Genomic DNA, 21,779 nt, shown 5'->3' on the forward strand with positions numbered 1-21,779 from the left:
CCCTCCACTTCCACTTTCCCTTTGCAGTCCCACAGTCCCTTCCCTCCCCCTCCTTTCCTTTCCACTTCCGATTCCTTTCACTTTCCTTTTCCTTTCTCCTTTATCTTCCCCTTCCCTGAATCCTTTCCCTCACTTTCCCTATCCTTTTCCCTTTCTTTCACACTCCACTTTTCTACACCCTCACTCTGGCAATTCCAGAGACACAGATCACTCGCTGCTTTGAGCGGCCAGGCTGACAGGCCGTCCAGCGATGCAGTCCTATGTGCAAGACACTGGAACAACGCGTGCTTGTGTGTTTTTATCTTTTATTGTTAAGCCGTGTAAGCCCCATTTAGAGGCGCCGGTGGCGCCGCCTCTTGCAGGGCAGAGGAGCGCGCTGGGCGCTGCCGGCCCTCCTCTTGGTGGGGCGCCGGGATCCCCCAGCCGAGCGATTCCTGCCCCGGCCGCGAGAGGAGGAGCCGCGGCTGCGGCCCTGCTCAGAGGGACCGGCTGCCTCGGAACCCGGCTCGCCGGGACCTCTGCCGAGGGCCCCGCTGGACGTGCCGGGGAGCTCCTCCGCGTCGGGACCCGCGGAGCTGCCGGAGGGAGAGGTGCTGGGGGCAACGGTCCCCTGAGGAGATGTGGAGGGACCGGACGGGGCTGGGGGGCCATCCTCGTGCTCCTGGGCAGCACTGGGCTCTTCGGGCCCGTCCTCGTGCTCCTGCTCCTGGGCAGCGCTGGCATCTTCGAGGCCCAGCAGCCTCCGGGCCTCCTGGCCGCACCGGCTCACGATGACTTCGATGAGCGCGTCCATGAATGCTGCCGTGATAGGTCCCAGGGTGGGCTGTGCGTGGTACACCAGGGCATCCCTGTTCAGCCCCACTCGGCACAGAAGAGCCAGGATCACACTCTCCAGCCCACAGATCTGCCACCAGGGCAGCTCCTGGATCTGGGAGAAGATGTCCTGTATCCAGGGCTGCACTGGGAAGAGGAGGTCACGTCTCTCCCTGAAGAGTGCCGCCCACTCCTCGGGCAGGAGGCCACCCACTCTCGCTGCTCCCACATCCCTCTGCACAGCTGGCAGTGGAGCAGATGCCGCAGCACCTCTGCGGCCGGTGGTGGTGATGAAGCTGATGGGCACCGGCACTGCAGGTGGGGAGACGATGCAGTCCACGAACTGATTGTCTCCCCGCACGCAGACCCGGATGGTCCGCATGGCCGTCCTGCACAGCGGGCAGCTGTCCCTCAGCTTCGCCCACCGATGGATGCAGCCCAGGCAGAATGTGTGATTACATGGAATTGCATGGGCCACGTCCTGTCGCACATCGCGACAGATGGAACATGTCCACTCCTCTCCTGCAGACATGTTCCTCTCGCTGCAGCTGTCCGGGAGAACTGAGGATGACGAGCTGTTCTTCACCAGAGCTGCAGCGGTGGTGTCTCACTGCAAGAGGAAGAGAGGCCACAGTCACTCGCTGTTGTCCCAGGCTGTGAAAGTCCTCAGCAGGAAGCCCTGCCAAGCCCAGGACTGCCCTGAGGGACCCACATGTCCCCGCACCACTCACTCACCTCCGCTGCTGCGGGTGCACTCAGTAGAGTCCCAGCTGCCTGCACTGGGCAGGGCCGGGGAAACAGAAGCGATGCTGTGGGTCAGGCACTGAGATGCTGCGAGCAGCCCCAGGCACGACCCAGCACAGCACAGCCAAAACCTTGCTCGAAGAACCTCCAAGCCTCGCAGAGCTGCTCAGCAGGGTCCAGGAACGAGCCAGACTGAGCCAGGCGCTGCCCGCACCCCACTATGAGCAGTGAGGGCTGAGCAGTCACAATCCGTCACCCGGTGATGTCACAGCCTGTTGCTGGGGGTCATCACCATGGGCTGTCCGCCTACACAGCACCCCAGTTTCAATTTATGTTCTCAGTGTCAATAATTATTGTAGTTTTAGGCATGTATCACAGCAGTACATTTGTGATATATGGAAAGATTTTTCATTTTTAAAAGTATGATTATATGTAGAGAATGTCATAGAATACAGGAACCTGCTTTTGGTGTGGCTCATGTACAGAAAGTAAAAATATTAAAATATGGTTCTCAGATGTCAATGTGTATCAATCAGAACAGTCTTTAGAAACACTCAGGGATACATCAATAGTGAATCTTCATAGGATATTAAGATTTATTATAAGGGGAAAAAACAAACAAAAAACCAAACAACTAAAATAGTATGATCTGAACCTAGTGGTGCAGTGAGGGGTTGAGGAAGATCTTTTACAGAAGTAATCCCTTTTTTCTATTTCACCACCTGTGTATTTTCTGGGCAGGCGTTAGCGTTTCTGTATTGTGAGAACTCCATAGCCAAAGCCTGCATGTCATTGAATACGGCTCCTGTTCTTTTTGCTATATTTTTCAGCTTTATTTCAAGGATTTAAGTTGAACAGTACTCTTTGGCGAGGACAACTTAGTTTTATTTTTCCTTTGGGTGATCACTCACTATTTCATAGGCTGTGAACCTTTAACCTCACCAGTTTCTTCCACTTACTCTACCGGCTAGAACAAAACTATTTATTTTTGTTTCAAGTACTGTGTGATTATCATCTGCAAGCATGCATGTGAGATAAATAAGCTATTTATTTGATACAGTAACAGGCTGATTTATCAAAAGCTTGTGCAATGGCTACATTATCAATGTATGAATCAGAAAGCTTGAGCAGAACTTCCTCAGGGTGAGAACATGCCCTTCCCTGAAAGCCTGTTTTCTTTTGTGATAATATTTTTGATAATTGCAATTTCTAATTTAAGCCAACTTGAAGGAGATTGTATGTTTACCTCAGCCTGAATCTTGATATTTTTTAGCTTCTGATGTGTTTGGGAGGAGGTAAATTTTGATGTGTCATAATCGTCTGTGAAGTAGAATAACTTTTTTTTTTTTTTTTTTCCCCATATGAGGATCCATCACTCTCCACAACAGAAAGGAGATTGCAGCAGGGAGGGTACTGGACTAATGGTTTCTTTTGTCAGGTGAACAATGATAAGGTAGAAGAAAATGGTCTTGAACAGTGGCAGAGGACGTTTAGATTACATGTCATAAAGATTTTATTCACAGAGGAGATTGTCAAGAATGGGAATGTACTGCCAAGGGAAGTGGCTCAATCCCTGTTGGTATTTAGGAAATGTGTGTATGTGGAGCTAAGGGATGTGGATCATTGATATTTGGTAAGTTGATGGTTTGACTTGGTGATCTTAAAGATCTTTTCAACTTAAATAATTCCATGATTGTATATTCTGTGACCAATATCTTTCAATCTGGTAATTATAGATACGTAGCATTTCAAAAGTTGACCTTAATTCTATCTTATCTCACATGATTGGTTTTCTTAAATTTAGCAAAAATGACCTGGAAATGTGTTCAATGCTGAATGTTCTTGCAGTGTGTCAAGAGAAAAAATCAAATACTGTATGTTGGAAAAACTTCTATTTACTGTAAGCCATTTTTAAATTAACATTTAAGACATATAGTGGCATCTTCTTATTTTTAATTAGGCTATAAACTAGGGTGCTTGGTACTTTTCCTGTAAGAACTACAGTTATTTGCTTTTCTGAAAAGAAGAATAATTTCTTATTTTAGTGATGTTTCAAATAGCAAAAGAGAGGGTAGAAGCAGGGTTTGATACTACAGTAAGGAAACACTAATAATATCTTCCTGTGTTTATGGGCTGTGAATATTACTAGCTTGTTCTGCTGCATAAATGAGAAAGGAGATTTCTTTCTGAAAGAACTCATACTTCATTACTTATATACTGAGCTCTTTAATGTGGAGCACTCTTATTTAGTGTCTCTTATATGAGACATAGAAAGGAAGAATACCTGCATCTGGATCTGTTTGGTGAAATGCTAATCTAATGGAGCAATTTTTTTCAGTACTTACTGTAGTTTCTATTTCACAGAGTTGCGTGGGTGCATTTTTGTCTTTACTTTTTCAGACAGAGATAGTAAAATATCTAAGAACAGAAACTGACTTTTAAACCTTGATATAGTAGCAATGAAGTGTAAGATGCCAATGAAGTATAATTTGTAGTCAAGTTCTGTCACATAATGTAATGTCCTGTCATGTCATATGATATCACATATCATGTCATGTGCTTTATCATATCATTTTATATCATATGATATTTACTGAGGTTGTAGTATAGGAAAAAAAGTCCCCTGTTTTAGATGTTATATGGAATGAGAGTATAAATAAATATAGGTAGCGGTATTGCCCAAAGAACAAATTGGGGTGTAATCTAAGTGTTATGGTAGAAAAGGCATTCCAGTGTAAAACTGTAGTCTCATCACAACCATCATGGCTCTTCTCTAATCTGTAAACATTTAGTGCTGTCCAGAAGATTCCTCTACAGTGCTACAACTCTGTTTCTACCTGCGTCAGAACAATCTAATCTTTACATTCAGTATGATTCTAACTTGCAGGTGCCTATGTCTTCTACTGAAGCTTATTTTAGGTTTTAATATGCAGATTTTCATCTCATTCATTAAAACGTATTACATCTTAACTTCAGTTTTGCAGACAGATACATAGGAATAAAAAAGATATTGTTAAGAGTTACTCAGATAAATAGTAGCAGACCATGATGTACAACACATCTGCATTATGTCTTTATTTGCTATCTACTGTATCACTGTAATAATGAGAACATTTTGCACAATATTAAGTATAATAATCTGGTTGTTTCCACCATGAATTGTTTGGTAGAAGCTCCTTCTGTGGTGACTGTAGTTCTCAAACTGTGACTTGTAGTTAATGAAAAGTCTGTTTATCTCTGCATGGAAAATGTTTAAATTTAGAATTGCTAATAGTCTGTATGAGTTTCTTTGAAGGTCAGAGTGTACATTTGAATGTGCTTTCAGAATGATTGGGTTGAAAATTAGTAAGCCATCGCAGAAATGTGTTTGAATGTGAAATTTATCTTCAGTATTCTGGCAAACTAACTGTGAAAGGCATTGATAGATTGCTCTTGAAGTCTGAAAGCTATAACTGTAACTGTTTTCTGTAATTCTCACTGGAACTATTATGAAACTTTTCAAAGAGTTTTTTGTGGATTAGCAGTAATACTGAGACTTCTAATCTGCTCCTTTTCTGAGTTTCTCATTCTTTATTTCCCAGTCCAGAGAAGAGATTCTGTCATTCTGCATAAAGGCCATATGCCTGCTTTGCATACATTGATTTTATTCAGTATTCGGTAGCAAAAATGAAGTGCAGTGATGCATGTGGAAACTTGCTGAATGAAAACATATGTTTTTTCTTTGACAAGCCAGTTTTTACATCGGGTCTTCATATTCTAACTGAAAAAAAGTTCAGTTAATGTATTTTGATCATGTGAAAGAAATTAGACAGGTAATGGCAATTAGTATGAAAACAAAACAAATGATTAAACTGTCGTGAGTAGCAAAGTGTCTTTAGTGATGGGATAGGAAAAGTAAAGTCGTAGACTGACAGAAAGGCTAGATAACGTCCTCCACTGGAACCTTCAAAAACCAAATTTATCTTTGACATGGAAAACTGTTCAGAGTTATGGATGACCTAGATATTCTCTTGAGTTTCCTTCATACTGTTTACTTGTGATCCTGAGATCTCTATAAGGCTTCTCCTTTCTGTTGTGAGCAAGGCCATTAGCCAAGTCCAAACCCTCTCTTTGCCCAGGAGCAGTGCAAAGCTGCCCTTGCATTGCGCACCATGCAAGAGGCAGAAGAACCCTGTGTCTTGTGCAGCTCTTGCAGGGCAGCTGAGCACTGGGACTAGGATTACATCTTCTGAGACATAGTGAGTCTAAAAGACTTTTGGCCACAGAACTCTACAAATGTGCTATTCCTTTTCTCTATACCTTTTATTTGCTTAGTGGTTATTGGAATGATTAAGTTGTAGCTCCTAGTGCTACAGAATTAAAAATGAACTGTTTCATCACAAATGCATACCCTTGCATTACCAGTTTTACATTTTGATTAAACTTGCACATTGAACAGGTTATCTGGAAAATATCCTCCTGTGTTAACATGATCCTGTTGTGCATAAGCTCCCTTTCTATTATCACAGAATCACAAAATAACAGAATTGTAGGAGCTGGAAGGGACGTCTAGAGATCATGTAGTCCAACCGCACTGCAAAGTAGGCTCCATGGCCCAGGTTGGCACCCAGGCAGGTCTTAAATATCTCCAGAGAAGGAGGGTCCACAACGTCTGCGGGCAGCCTGTTCCAGTGCTTTCTTACCCTGACTGTGGAGAAGTTCCTTTGCATAGTGGTGGCAGAACTTCCAGTGCTGTGTGTGTTCAAAGGTCACTGACTTCCCTCTGAAGGGAACAGAGGGCCTGATATGCCATATCATCATCTTTCTAAGGTCAAGAACTTGTCCTTGCTTCTGTAAAGCTTGAGGAGTCTGGGTTATGACTGCATCACGTGCTGACTGTTAAGAATTTGACCTGATCTGCAGAGGGTTTGGCTGGGTGAATGAAAGCCTGCGTAACTCAGAGTCCCAGAAATCCTGTGCAGCTGTAAAATACGCCGAGTGCCAGAAATGTGCAGCTCACATAGCCAAGTGCTGTGCCACTGAAGTGCATCAGAACAACTGTCAGGTGAATTAGGATATAGGACTGAAGTTTCCTAGGTGGGCCTGCAATGGCGACATAAAGGTGAATTATCTTTAGCTTGGTGGGCACGATTCCTTTTAGGAAGAGATACGAAATAGAGATGGACTCAGGACTGAGAAGTGGATGTGAACATGGGTTGTATCGCACAGATTATCCATGAGCGTGTGTTGTGGTTTTATGACTTTTGTAATCAGTATTCCACATCGTAACATCATGTAGTGCACTGGGAGTTAGAGTTAATGCTGCAGTTCTGTGGATCATTGATAGTTTAGGTGTCTCAGAAGAGAAGAAACGTATGACATCTCCCAGAAGATTTCATTGTTTCATTTCTGTCTTCATAGAACCACAGAATCATAGAATTGCTCAGGTTGCAGAAAGCCTTAAAGATTATCAACTTCAACCACAACCAAACCATTCTACCCTAACAACCCTCCACTAAATCACGGCCCTGAGCACCACATTCAAACAGTTTTTAAACACAGGCAGGGATGGTGATTCAACCACCTCTGTGGGGAGCCTATTCCAGTGCTTAACAACCCTTTGTGTAAAGTTGTTTTCCCTGATATCCAACCTAGACCTCCCCTGGAGCAACTTGAGGTCATTTCCCTTGTCCTGTCATCTGCCACCAGTGAGAAGAGATTGTCATGGTTTTGTATTTTTTGCTATTGGTATTCTACGTCATGACATGATGTGGAGCACAGAGAAGAACTACACGTCCCAGAGGATCTCACAGTCAGAGAGTCCAGAATTTACAGAATTTCCATTTCTGGAATTCCTTTCCAGAGTTCCTCCACAGAAGTGAAGCTCTCTCGCTCTCTCACTGCCTGGCAGCGGGTGTGGGTGTGCTTCCAAGATATAGCACTTCCATTTCAAAGTAGGCTTCTCGGTCTTTGGAATTCTCTCTCTTTCCCTTATTTTACTTGATTAGCCTCAATTTGTTAGATTGCATTACATTGTATTGTCTTGCATTCCTATCACTGTTAGTAAACTACATTTTCCTCCTTAGATCATTTCCTCTGCTCTGCTTGTTTCCTTGAGCAAAGCTCCCATCTCCGTAACACTTTCCCCTTTTCTTCCCTTCCCGTTTTTGGGGGCCCATGTGCCTGCTGCCCCCCTGTCACGGAGAAAGATTGATTTAGAGAACTCTGTGACACTGTCACCAGTGAGAACAGTCTGGCAGCTTTTGCCGCAATCACTTTTCAGGTATTTTAGGAGAGCAATAAGGGCGCTGAGGTATCACTGATGCTTGAGTGGCACCGTGTTGGGCGTGTGCGTGAAGGGCGAACGGTCTGGGAAGTTGGACCCTGGGAACGACACGTGCTTGTGTGTTTTTGTCTATCTTTTATTCTACTAAAAGCAGTGACAGCCCGGCTAGTGGCGCCGGGGGCGCCGCCTCTTGCGGGGCGGAGGAGCGCGCTGTGCGCTGCCGGCCCTCCTCTTGGTGGGGCGCCGGGATCCTGTGCCGAGGGCCCCGCTGGACGTGCCGGGGAGCTCCTCCGCGTCGGGACCCCCGGAGCTGCCGGAGGGCGCGGCGCTGGGGGCGGCGGGATCCTGCGGGGAGGAGACGGGACCGGACGGGGCAGCGGGGCCGTCCTCGTGCTCCGGGGCAGCGCCGGGGTCTTCAGAGCCGTTCTCCTGCTCCTGGGCAGCGCCGGGGTCTTCGAGGCCCAGCATCCTCCAGGCCTCCTGGCCGCTTGGGGACATCATGGACTCCTCTTGGTTGGGAAAGTGCTCTAAGACCATATACTCCCAACTTTAATTTGGGTTTTTCAAGTCAGCTACTGAACTATGTCTTGAAGGACCACATCTACATTTGCTTTAAATTCCTTCACAGATGGGGACTCCGCTACTTGCCTTTGCATCATGTTTCCATGCTTCATAAACCTCTTAATAAATACATTTTTTGTAACATCCAACCCAAACCTTTCTTAGTACTATTTGATGCCATATCATTTTGTCCTGTTGTTCATTTTGTGGGAGAGCAGCCCAATTCCCACTTCCATACTACCTTCTCTGAGGCAACATTGTAGAGCGGGAAGGTCTCCCCTGAGCCACCTTCTCTCTAGGCTAAATAATCCCAGTTCCCTCTGATGCTCCTCACAAGACTTGTTCTCCAGACCCTTCCTCAGATGGAATGGAGGTTTCCTGTGGGAGATCTGTCTGTGCCTGCCAGTCATCTGGGCTTTCAGGCACATCACAGGATGCTGAGCAAAAGGCAGTTTCGGTGTTTAGCTACTGTGGCTCGTTATGAGGTTCAAGCATAAGCTTAACTAACAATGTAAATGTAACTCCCTGCAGCTGCCCTGAGGGACCCAGGTGTCCTGGCACCACTCACCTTCGCTTCCAATGCTCCAGTTTATCTCCATTTCCCCTAGTCCCGTCCCCACATACTGATGAAAGGAAGTTGGCCATGTCTCTTTGACTCCAACACTTAAGGTATTTACTAACATAATCAGGTCCCCTCCAAGTCTTATTTTCTCAAGGCTGAACAGACCCAGTTCACTCAGCATTTCCTCACAGGGGGGATGCTCTGGGCCTTTTATCATCTTTGTGACTCTCCACTGGACTCTCCAAGAGGTCCCTGTCTTTTTTGTACCAGGGAGCGCAGAAATGGGTTCAGTTCTCCAGGTATGCTAATCTATAAGTGTATCGCTATACATGTTTATTTATTTATTTACATTTTGGTCATATTTTTTCTCACAATTGCAAGTTTTCATTGTGCCATTTTGACTTAAATAGGATTTCTTAGCTGCCTTCCTGCAATATTTTAAAGTTCTGTTGTTTCCGCTGTGAAAAATTTCATGATAGAATAAAAACAAATGCCAAAAGTGGTTAAAAGATATATTTTTTAAAGTTACTCAGTTAATAACTTTCCATAGAACACAGAATTTGTCAGCTATGGGTATAGCCCATCTAATGCATTAAGGACTAGTATACTAAACAGTTTTATTTATTTACCATCAGAATTTTTTCTTCCCTAGCATTGTCCTTCAAACAAACTCATGTATATATACACAGTCATTTATTGCCATTTGACATATATTGTCACTTGGGACTGCACCTTCATCTTTCAAATATTTTAAATGTTATTAGCTTTGATATTGTAAAACATTTGAAATATTCAATATTGTGCTATTCAACTGATTGTAATCAAATGATGTTCTGCATCAACCTCAATAATCAAAGATATTAAATGTCAGAACTGAGAATGAAGGGTGAAAAAAAAAATATGAAAAGACTATCCGTGCAAGTAAAAATGTCTGCTTGTATTTTCGTGTTCATTTTGAGTTACTTTATTTCACATAGGTTTTAAATCAGGCACTAGGCAGAATTGCAAAACTAGGCAGCATACACTGAAATATATATGTCAATATGCTTAATACTGACAATGCTAGCTATTTCATGCAAAGTAATTTTTAAGATATGGAACTCTCTCTGTTTTTATAAACTAGTGTCTGTGTTGTCTGAATAACTAGAAACACAACTTTGAGACCAAAGATTTGTAGTACTCTCATGCCCCGTGTTTCTTCTGAGACAGTAGTATGAGAAATATCTCCCACTCCAGGCATGTTGCAGGTTGTTCACTCTGGGGTTGGCCTGGTAACTCCAGGTGGTCTATGTGAGAAAAAAAGCAACCTTTAGACTCCTACCTCATAAATGAACCTAAGCCTTTCAGTTGAAGTGAAGGAACACGTCTGATGATTTTTTAGCTGTAACCCTTTCCTTAGCATTTTCTACAGAACCATTTACACATGATATCCTAACTTTACTATCACTACATGTCTCCATCATTCCTTTCAGAGTACTCATGGCCTGAATGGACAGGATACTGTTGTAGCATGCAACATGCCAGGCCTCAGTGTCCCTCTCTAATGGACAAGCATGCAGCCATTTACGTTACATGGTTCCTGAAGCCATATTTGTTTCCAAACTAGAAACAAAGAAAGACTATACAGCTGGACTGGCAGTCATTTACAATGGTTGAAAATAAAGAAAATCTTTCAAGCAAGGATCTGGTGAAAAAGAAGTGTAATAAAATCAAAATAAAATCAAAAAGCTCTTGGAAAGAATGCAGGAAGGGCAAGACAGTAGCTCAGCATGGCCCATAAAAGCAAATCAGCTGTATTCAATTTTTCCTTACTTGGATGATATTTTTTCTGGTACAGATTTATTGATAAACTACGCTGAGGGTAGTGAGCAAATTGCAGGTTTCCTTGATGTGAAGATTAGCACTGTCTATACTGAGTACCTTTTTCATACTCAGATGTTGAGTGTACGATCATGTTTTCACATCTCTGATCCTAATAAAGGATGCACTCACAAAAAGCTTATTTTTCTGAGGGTTGCAGAGTGTTTTTAATATTTTTGAGAAGTCCAATAGCTATACTTCTCTGTGCTTAGCTTTATGAGGCTCAGTGTTGGTATTCTTCAGCATTTTCTAGACCTTATCCTCACTGTAACTGTCTTGGACATCTATTTACATTTCTTTTGTTAAATTGTTTTACTTTCTTTCATTTGGCATCTTGGTAAGTTTTGAAGGATGCTAATGTAGCTAGTATTGAAATATGACACAAGGCATTTGTTTTCCCCTTCAGAAGGAAAACAAAGAAACAAAGAAACAAAAAAGCTTACAGAAGTTATTCAGATAAAAAAAAAAAAAAGATCAGAACTTGAGAATGGAATATATAAAACAGTTAAGTGCAATTAGACTTTTCAGTCTAGAAAGAAAGTGGCAGTAGTGGGATATGGTAGGGGTAAGTAAAATGATTAATGGCACAGGATAGGTCAACAAGCAATAGCTATTCTCTGTTTCTGATACAGAAGCAGCTGGAAGCATCAAATGAAATGAGCAGGCAGATGGTTTAAAGCAAAAAGTACTCAAAATGCATAATTCAGTTGGGGAGTGCATTGCCACAGGATGTTGTGGATGCAAAATAATATTAATGCCTTCAGAAAACCATTAGATGAATTAATATTGAAAATATCCATTAAAAGTTGTAAAACAGTAATTTACATCCTGCTCTGGCTACAGAATTACCTCATCACAAATTCTTGAAAGGGGAGAATATGTGTGGAAAATATATGCTTACCACTTCCAATATAATAACATTCAGTTTTTAGAATTTTCTTCACACTTTGAAATAAACCTTAAATAATCACAAAATTAGACATTTTCCTGTTGAATTTCAGCCGGTGAAGAACTTTGGAAATAAATGTGGTTTTTTCATTAGTATAGTTGTCTTACTGAATTATTGAAGTCTGTTAATGTTCATTACAGTGTCTGGTAACATTTATTGAATGTCTATTAATTGAAACAATGGAAATTTTTCTTCATATCAGTAAGAAGTACTAAAATAATATTGAGTAAGTCAAAAGACAAAAGATATTTTTTGTCTTTCTGTAGCTACTCTGTGTTGACATCAGGGATGCTAGCTTGTGTATTTTCTTTTGCAGAAATTTTCCTTATGATTTTCTTTTCCTAGCTAATCAAACTAAATAGAAACATCTGTGATTCTGAAGATTGGGTAATTTGCTTGAAATCTGAACACCAGGTTAAAGAGAAACACAGCAAAAGGTATTTACTTAAAATTGTGCTTGTTTTATCATTTCAAAGTTTAATTGAAAGTAAGTCATAGATAAAACAAAGGCAAATATTTCAGTCTATTCCAGGGTGTCATCTGTAACAAATTTCTTTTTTTCTGAAATGGGAAATTCTGAGCAATAGCTGAATTTATTAAAAAATTCAGACCTTCAAGTGGCCATCACTGCTTACAGTATATGTTTAATATTTCAAAGCTTCCAAGGTGTGATGTTGTACAGACTATACATGTCTGTAAGATGCAATGTACATGGTGTAGTATTTGCATTCTTTTAAGATATAAATTATATGGAAGTTAAGGATTAAGGGCTGGAGTATTATCATTTATTTCCTTTCTCTTTCTCTTCAGTTCTGAGTGAAAAAAGAATTCCCCAAAATTTATTTATTAATTACCTTTCATGACTTCTTTTAGTTCTCCATAGGTTACGCAAGTTGCTGTTTTTCTCCTCAGATGATTTGACCCAGAAAACTTTTCTAGACTCGTCTTACAGTTGACATGATGATCTTCCTATTCAGATTATTCTTTCCTGCCAAGAAGGATAGGAATGGGAGAAAATGCCATTGAAGTGTCCCTGTGTATATCCTGCCATGAACTTTTAAAGTGCGACATTAATATATTAAGTTACCAATGTTATTTTTATGATTTTATGGCTACTCAAGAGCTTCTGGTAGCAAAGAACTGGCATTGCAATTATCCTAATGTCCTGACAGTATCAAATTTGTTACATGACTTGCACGTTTGTAAGACAATGAGGAACTTAATTCATTTTATATGGGCTGGACTTCCTTTCCATTTGAATCTTGCTGATATTCAAGGTGTTAATCTTTTCTGCAATTCATTGTTTTTATCCTTTGTTCTTGTTACCTACTTTCTCATTTTGTGGTTTCTATTATAGTCATTAAAACCTGTAGCATAAATTTATGCTAAATAGATCTACATACAGAGTCTCATGTACAGTACCAGCATAATTAGCTCCTGAAGACAAAATTAATGTAACAATAATGCTTTGATTATTTACCCTGGAGCATCTACTTGTATGTGTTCAAATGATACATTCACATTTTGACCTAGACATATTCTTCATTTAATTTAAGTGGAGAGGGTGGAAATACTGAAGCAATTCAGCTGGTATTTATACATGCAAAATTGTGCATAATCATTGAGTCAATCTGAGCATACAAAAGAAAAGGATAAAAGAACAAAACAATCAAACAAACTGAATTTATGAGCTTTCAGACATTATTTTCAGTGAATTAATATTCTCTCCTTCCTTTTCCTCAATATTTATGAAATTATAGGATATTCAACTGGAAAAAATATGATAAAATATTAACATTCATCTATTTAAATTGTTTAAGACAAGATGCTCTGTTGTTTTTTTTTTTCACTGCTTCATGAGGTATTGTAGATTAAGGTCAATGGGATGGTGCATAGATTAATGAAGTATATATATGTGGAACAGGTTGCTTTATACAGTGTATTTCATAACAACAGATTTTCTATTGTGCTTTACTACTTCTTATAGTTATGCAACAGATATGAAATTAAGTCCAATAAACATACAAATTCTTTTATCTGGCTAGGAACAACACCATACATCAGTACATTCTGGGGACCAGTCAGCCTAGTAACGTAGCAGAAAAGGACCTGGAGGTCTTGGTGGACAGAGTTGAACATGTGAATCAACAATGTGTTCTTGCTGCTAAGTAGGCTAATGGTATTCTTTGCGGCATTAGGCAAAATATCGTCAGAAAATCAAAGGAGGTGATCTTTACCCTATATAATTCCCAAGATCAGTGTCAGGAAAAAAAAACCTGTCTTACATGGTTTGTATAGAAGCTTACTGGAGCACAGTTTTAAGCAATTAAGATATGATAAATGAAAAGAAAAAGAGAGAGAGAGAGAGAGAGAGAGAGAGAGAGAGAGAGAGATAACCTTGAATGTATTTCTAAAAGCCTTTTTCCTTTGCCAAATTCATTTTACGCATTGCACTCCTAAAGTTTTTATTAGAGTTACTCTCAACTGAACAAAATCACTTAAAAATGTCTCTGTAAAGGGATTCAATTCAGAAAGAATCAGAATTCCAACTCTAAATAATTGGTTTAATAAGACTCTGAACTTCAGGTTGCCACTGGCTTTTTCTCCAGCTTACACCAACATTAACAACTTCATTATGATGGATGGTGAACACATATCTCTCTGATAGTATTTATTTTTGCTTAAGGCAATTTTCAGGAACAGTTCCTACTGACGGAGGTAAAATTACTGGTCAAAAATAATGTTATCAGAGGTCCTACTCAATAGGAAAAATAAATAAGGAAACAAACGAGCAACAAATAAGCTGGATGTAAGCCAAAAAATTTGTCTACTGGGCTAGATATTAAACAGTGCCATGACTTTACACAAACAAAAGAGGTGAGTTACAGACATTAATCATATCTTATGAATAATATACAGATGACTGTATTAAGATCATCTCTGATAAGAGAAATAAGTAATATTCACTACTAACATTTTGAGTTCATAATTTATTATAATCTTCCATCCTTATTAAACAATAGATTGCCAAAATAATACATCTTGCAAATTAATGTTGTTGGCATTGGTTCGTTGTGAACAACAATTACAGTATACCAAATTCTAGCTATAGCCCAATTTACTAAACATAGCCAGCTGTGTTTCTCTTCCTGAATTGTTCAGTGCTTCTTAGCACGATGCTTCCAACAGATTGCTACAATTTAATATTCATCATTTTCATCTAGTTTTAATGTTAAAATCTTAAAAAGTAAAATTAAAGATACTCATAAAAATGACTCATCTCCAGCAGCTTTCTTCCATGTTGCCCTACTCCCTATAAAAAGAATACTCATAAAGTTCTCACTCCGAGCATAAGAATCACTTATCACAAATTGCTGGGAAATTTCAAAAATCAATATATTAGAGGTCTAGTGTTTTATTTATGCCTACGATGACTTCCATTAGAAAAACAGTAGACTACTTTTTCCCCTTAATTTCATGTGAGATGTATTCAGTACAGTTACATATTTAAATTTGTATTGAAGTATAGAAGTAGAAGGAAGATTTGTCACCAATAAAAATACATATGGAATTAATTTTCCATGTCACATTGCTTGTTCAACTCTTTGCTTTATTATCATTATTATTATTATTTTCTACAGAAAACAGAGGCTATAAATACTTCTTATACTTCTTATTCAGAGAGATACCATTTTAAATTTGTCAAAGGTGTAAATTATTAATGGGATATAAAGGTGAGAAGAACACTAAACAGTCCAGAGTTTAAAAGTTTTTGTTATATTTTATGTTCACCCTCTTTTACCCATCAATAAAAACCATAGTGAGAGATGAGAGGGTGGGAAAAAAAAAAAACAAAAAAAAACAAAAAAAAACAAAAACCAGAAATTAAAGAGGAAGAGGAAGTTCATGGAAGAAAGCCTATATGCATCTTGAAGTACTTCTAAGTCTGAAGACGGTGCTTGATTATAAAATCATAAATTTGATTTACAGTCATATTTATCACAGGTGAAAATTCAGTTATATGAATGTAGAGCAAGTAAATGGATAACTGTGACAAGACTGGGAACTACATTTAAAGCTCCTTCAGCAGTCTTATGTTTCAAGAATTGCATAATCTCCTATAAGACAGAAAGAAAATGCAGCAGCTAGATCTAACATACAGAGTATCTAAAAGGTCAGCTTTTAGAAAATCATGTCCCTCCATATTTCTCTAATTGGAGAAGTTTAAATTAAACTTAGGGTGTTGCTAATATTTTTTTCCTCTTCACATGGAACAAGAAAATACTAGATTACATAACTGGGAATTCAGTCTTTCTGGAGCTCAGGAAAATTTAGGTTTCTATTGCAGCTAGGTTTCTGTGAAAATGACATCTATTTTAAGTCATTTCATCATCAGTCTCCAAGTATTTCTCCTTTCCCAACACAGTAATTGCAGACAACAGCATTTTAAGAAGCAAACTAAACTACAAGTGATAAATCTGACCAGTTCAACACTGGAGAAAAATAAGTTGCCATTTAATGCTGTAGTTTTCAATATTTGCACTAGTATGTTTATGAAAAGTGAGAGGAAGACATAGGAACAGACAAAAGCCCATTGCCCAACACAGTGCACAGATTGTGTCGTCAGGGAATCATCTAAATCAAAGAATTAAACTGAGTATGTGAAGAAATGGGACTGGAGAAGTAAAATGCATTATTTTTTTATCTTTGTTTCTGACAACCCAACTCATTTTTTTTCTCAGTAAATGGAATTTATTTCCAAAAAACTCTGTTTAACCCATGCTGGTAGTTGCTGAGTGTCTTTTTCAGGATCCATTAGCTTTTTCACTTACTTCACCGCTGTGTTCTGTTGAGGATAAAGTATCTGGCACCCAGGGAAGATCAACGCACATCAGTAATTTTCCAAACTTTTATAGATGTACTAGATAGGAAGTCAGTTTGAGGCTTGTTAGACATCTTGCAAAGGAATGTCTCACAGTCTCACAGTCACGAGACGTGCGGGTTGGAAGGGACCTTAGAGATCATCGAGTCCAATCCCTGAGATTCCTGTGTAGCAGAACGGCACTTCTACCACTTGCGCCACAGGGGGGATTCGAACCTGGGCCTATGGTGTTACAAGCGGCATTCCTACCACTGCGCCACTGGAGGCACCCAAATGTTCTCATGGTTTTCATCTGAATAGCGCAGTAGTGTTGTTTCAAAAACATAGCTAAAAATAAGTATAACTGTGAGTAGTGCCACTTGACAGTATTCATCTGAGCAACTGCAACAGTGAAGGTGAATGTGTAGTCTTGAATTATTTCTGGGTATGCTTCCATTCATATGATTACTTTACTGACCTGAGAAGCAGAACTATAAAGGGTAATGGATGGTCATGGATGCTTGGTCAGAGATTAGTTTAATACCTATGCACCTAACTCAAGAAATATCAGCCTTGATCTCTTCCTCTAAGTTTAGTCAGGAAGTGTTTTCTCATTCTGTGAAAATGATTGCTTCTACATCAAGTATATTTATAAATATAAATTCATAATAATATATTCAAAACAATTTATAAAATTCAAATTCTCATGACCATTTTTTTCAAGGTTTATCAACAAAAATGTGGGGGAAAAAAATCATAATTGGAACTGGTTCCCTCTGAGTGCAGTTCCCTTGGTAAATGGTTGTTTGATTTCATTATTATTATTATTATTTTTCTGGCAGCTAATAAAAGCTGAAATTTTGCCAGCTGAATGACTTTAGTATCTCTTCTCAAATAGAAAAGCTGAAATTGAGTTTTTCACTTTTTTTAAATTATTAGTGATAAGGAAAAAAAAAAAAAAAGAAAGAAAGAAAACACATGGAGCAGGACCATTAAAACTGATTTCAAATATTAAAACTGTTTTCATTTAATTTTCATATTAAAACTGGAAAACTGGGATTTGATGGGGAAATGAAGACAGAGTGTGAAAAAATTCCAAATCCAGGTACTGCTGTCATTACTTTGTTACCCACTTGTAAGAAAAGATTTAAGGAAAAGCAAAAACGAAAAAAAGAAGGGCTACACTGAACTTTTCACAAGTGACACTACGACAGTGTTGTGTTGCATACATTCCTGATGAGAGTACAGAGAACAAGGGATTTCATCAAAACGAATATATAGAGTTGCAGTTAGTGGGGTGGACAGCAGAATGTTTTATTACAAGTAACTCTCATGAATTTGTTTTGGTTAACAATATTTTTGTCAAACAAAGCTTCAAGTTTGCTGCATAGAGTGACTGGTCAGATAAATAAAGCTAACTTCATTTTAAATAAAAGTTGTTAAGAAGACAAATTGATCTCAGAATAAAGCAAGTTTTAACACAAATCCATGAAATAAATTTCAGTTATTGTTCAGTAACTGTCAAAGCAGTTAGTCTAGGAGTCTTTCATAAGACTAATTTTCTGAAGAATATTTTATATATCACTAAACTGAACTTTTAATAAATGTAAGCCTAAACCAACTCAAACACACTTCAAAGTCTTGCAGAAAGCAGCTGCCTAAACAGGTGAAATACAGTGATAGCACTGTCTGTAATTCCTGTTTGCTTACTGCTGTTTTAGCAATATCTCAGGATATTTGCTTGCATTTTCTGTAATATATTTTTTTATATTTTTGATCAGTATTTTTCAGCTCATAGATGATTATGTCTTTGTGGTGATCTTATGAAAATAACAAGGATCTAATTTGAATGGTGCACATTAAAATGCACACAGTTCATAAACTACCTATTAGTATGATAATTGTAGTCCCCTGTACTCTTATGCTTGGAAAGAGCAGTTATTATTAGATACAGATCTGATGATAGCATCACATAATACATACTAACTACCATATGAAAATACATTATCTTACATTAATTACCTGAATTACTCAGAAAAGGTTCACAGCCATTCTTTCTCCATGAAAGCCTGACACAGGCACAAAGAATGTCCTTTTGGTGTTTTTTTTGTTTTATTTTTTGGTAGGAGACACCTTAAATATGTTAAACAGGTTGTATCGAAATAGTACATAAGCCTCAGGGGTTGTTATCTTCTTTCATACCCAATGCAAGAGCTATTACAAGGCCACACTTACAAGGAATTATTCACATGTTCTTTTTTCCTCTGTGAGGAACATTATGAATTAATTTTAACATTCAGTGAAAGGTCCTCAGGCATAAATACTCCTTCAGGCACTTGTCTTAAAACCTCAAGTAGGGTGCTACATAAAAAACACCACAGGTTCGGATTTTAAGAGTGGAGAATCTCTTCCTGAGACTGAAGTACAATTTTCCCAGTATTTCTTTGTTTGTTTGTTTATTTATTTATTTATTTATTTTTCCACAGCTTCATTGCATAGTAGAATTTCCAGCTAATTTTTTCTTAAGTTCTGAATTCCTCTGCGTGTTTTGCGGACAATGAATGATACACCATGACCATCCCAACCTGAATTTGGCCTTATGTTTTCAATGGATGCACTCCACAGCTATCCATCCATGTTGAAAGATTATCAATCCTCACTCTTCTCTACACTAGGGAAGGGTTTTAATCTTATTCTTTTAATTTGACATAGAAGAGGAAGAAAATGCAGGTGAAACTAGAAAAAAAACAACAACAACAACAACAAAAAACTTTCTTATAATCATCTGTTGTAAAAGCCAACATCATAATAAAAGTTTAAATGTCCATCCAGAAAGAGTGTCAGAGACCTTCCATGCAGAGTAAATTCTTCAAGATCTACAGAAATCAGCGAGGTCCCAAAACCCATAGTGAGCTAACGAAGATCAAATGATGTGATATGCTGTATTACTGTAGGCTGCTATACCCCTGACTTGCCTTCACTTGCAGACGTCATATTCTAAGGTACAGTGAACCTTAGGTATTCTAAGAAATAGTTATGAATAGTCCTTAAAATGGTAAATAATTTTAAACAAAGAAAAGATGAGCATCAAAACCTTCATAGAAATATACATGCAAAAAAACAAGGTTTCTGTTCTCAATATTCTTACTGTTCTATAGTTGTGTTAAATGAGCAAGTTTTCTACCACTAAGTATCTTCCGGATTTTAATTTGAAAATGGCAGTTCTCCTCTTAAGTAGGTGAGATTTTGCATATGGAGCTGTCTGGATTTATTCTATATTAGTTGCAGAAGTCTGAGAGTGGAATTCTGCAAATTTTCTTCCTGCTTATAAAATTAAGGATGGAAAGTATTTTTATAAGCTCTATTGTAAGCAGTTGTCCATCACTCCACCCAAGTTCTCAGCTATGAGAATGCAGTTACAAGCCATTTAGCAAGCCTCGTGTAATATATTCCACCTCTTCTCTGAGTTTGTTGTAGGTTAATGACAAACATACAGACCAGTGCTGGTATGGAGGGTCAGTCTCATAGCCTGCCTGCATAGACACATAAAAGAGGACAAGTGTCAGAATGAAGACCATGGATTTTTTCAGAAAATAATTACTGATTATAATTCTTCAGCCATGTAGTAGGTCAGACTAGAGGAGAACAGTTTTTTATGTCCTCCAAAATACAAACTAAATTGCCACTTAGTAATACTGCAACTTTGATGGAAATATTCCCAAGGGGGAGAGTTGCAAGAAGAATGTAGCCTTCCAATGTGGGACTAGAATGTCATTTTAGTTCTGCTTTAATGCATTCTTGTAGCAAAAGTCAGAAGAGACAGAATAAGAGAGAAACATATTTAAATGCAGGAAAATGCTAGGTCACTCAAAAGGTGACATCCAGCTTTATTTTTGTTGGATTTAACTCTGTGCAGTGTTTAGCCATGTTAACTACCTGATCTCACTATGACTTAGCCAAACATCTTACTCAGGTTTTTGATGAATATCTATCTCAATTCTCAGTCTAAACTGCTGACCTGTAGTAGAACGAAACACAAAATTGTTACATTTTCAATTATGGAAATTATACTTTGTATTTCACCAAATTTTCACTTTTACCACGTATGTCAGGGCTTGGATCTATAGCTGTCTGTAATAGTAAGTTAAAATGATATAAAGAATTTAAAATATTTATGACTTTTTAGAGGGGAGCATTCTCCTTAGGACCTCAAAGATTTAGGAGACATGAAAGAGACAGTTTGTTTACATACTATAGCTATAGCTATAAGAAGTTTTACTGATTAATTTTATAAGAAAATGCTTCCCTGTTTTCTATATTGCATGCAATAAATGAAAAAATTTTGATTTCTATAGTGAAAAAAAAAATTCGAGCAGTTCTGATAAGCAAAACATATTTGTTCTGTGTAAGCTATAAATAGAATCTTTAGAAGTGCCCACTTGAAATCTATCACTTTCTAGTTAAACTTTTATCATCATGGGACTAAAATGAAGATGTAGGTCAAGAGATCTGTCACAGCAGAAAGCAGCTGGCACCAATGCAAAAACAGAAATACAGAATAGAAAATTCACAGGTATCGTAAAAATAAATGTAATATGTTAGTAAGTACTGATTTAACCTGTAGAAGGTATCACTACACCCAAATAGAATTTCAGAAATTGATTTCCCTTCCATTTACATTATAGACTCTTTTGAAAGAGATAGAAACCAAACAATGCTAAGCTCATACTGTAATTTTCTCTTTGCTATTTCAATAGTTTTGTTACCAGAACAAGTGTGTGTATCACAGTTTCAATATTTAAGTAATTTAATTTAATGGTACAAACATTTATTTTAAAACTATTGGATACATATAAGAGGTACAAAAAGAGGAAGCTGAAATTCACTGTATTATTGATGTTTGAAGAGAGGCTAAAGGAAGGCAGGACAAATGCATCATATAGAGTTATATATATATTCATTTTCCATAAATAAATGCCATATTTAGTGGCATTATCATATCAACAAAACTGCTGAACTAAGAGTGACAGTTTATGAAGTGAAAATTTAACCAATAAGTAATCCTCAGTGCAAGCTCAAACAATGCTACGTTTACCGTACTGTTATTCTCTATCGATCTTTCCAGATCTTTGATCTAGCAAAGCTGATTCGCACATAGCTATAC

At 38.5% G+C, this 21,779-nt stretch overlaps 1 protein-coding gene across 1 annotated transcript; it reads right to left on the bottom strand.

Moving 5' to 3' along the window:
• Positions 1-288: 288 nt before the first annotated feature.
• Positions 289-1,463, bottom strand: LOC146753791 (uncharacterized). Its single transcript, XM_085528830.1, has one exon. The coding sequence runs from the start codon at positions 1,343-1,345 to the stop codon at positions 332-334; it is 1,014 nt and encodes a 337-aa protein (XP_085384956.1). The 5' UTR covers positions 1,346-1,463; the 3' UTR covers positions 289-331.
• Positions 1,464-21,779: the final 20,316 nt, after the last annotated feature.

This window comes from Coturnix japonica, chromosome Z (assembly GCF_054131305.1).
Source record: "Coturnix japonica strain WE chromosome Z, WE-NBRP24, whole genome shotgun sequence".
NCBI classification, from domain to species: Eukaryota; Metazoa; Chordata; class Aves; order Galliformes; family Phasianidae; genus Coturnix; species Coturnix japonica.

Excerpts from the sequence above, each read along its gene's own strand:
- LOC146753791 (XM_085528830.1), bottom strand. The coding sequence starts at position 1,345 with ATGTCTGCAGGAGAGGAGTGGACATGTTCCATCTGTCGCGATGTGCGA.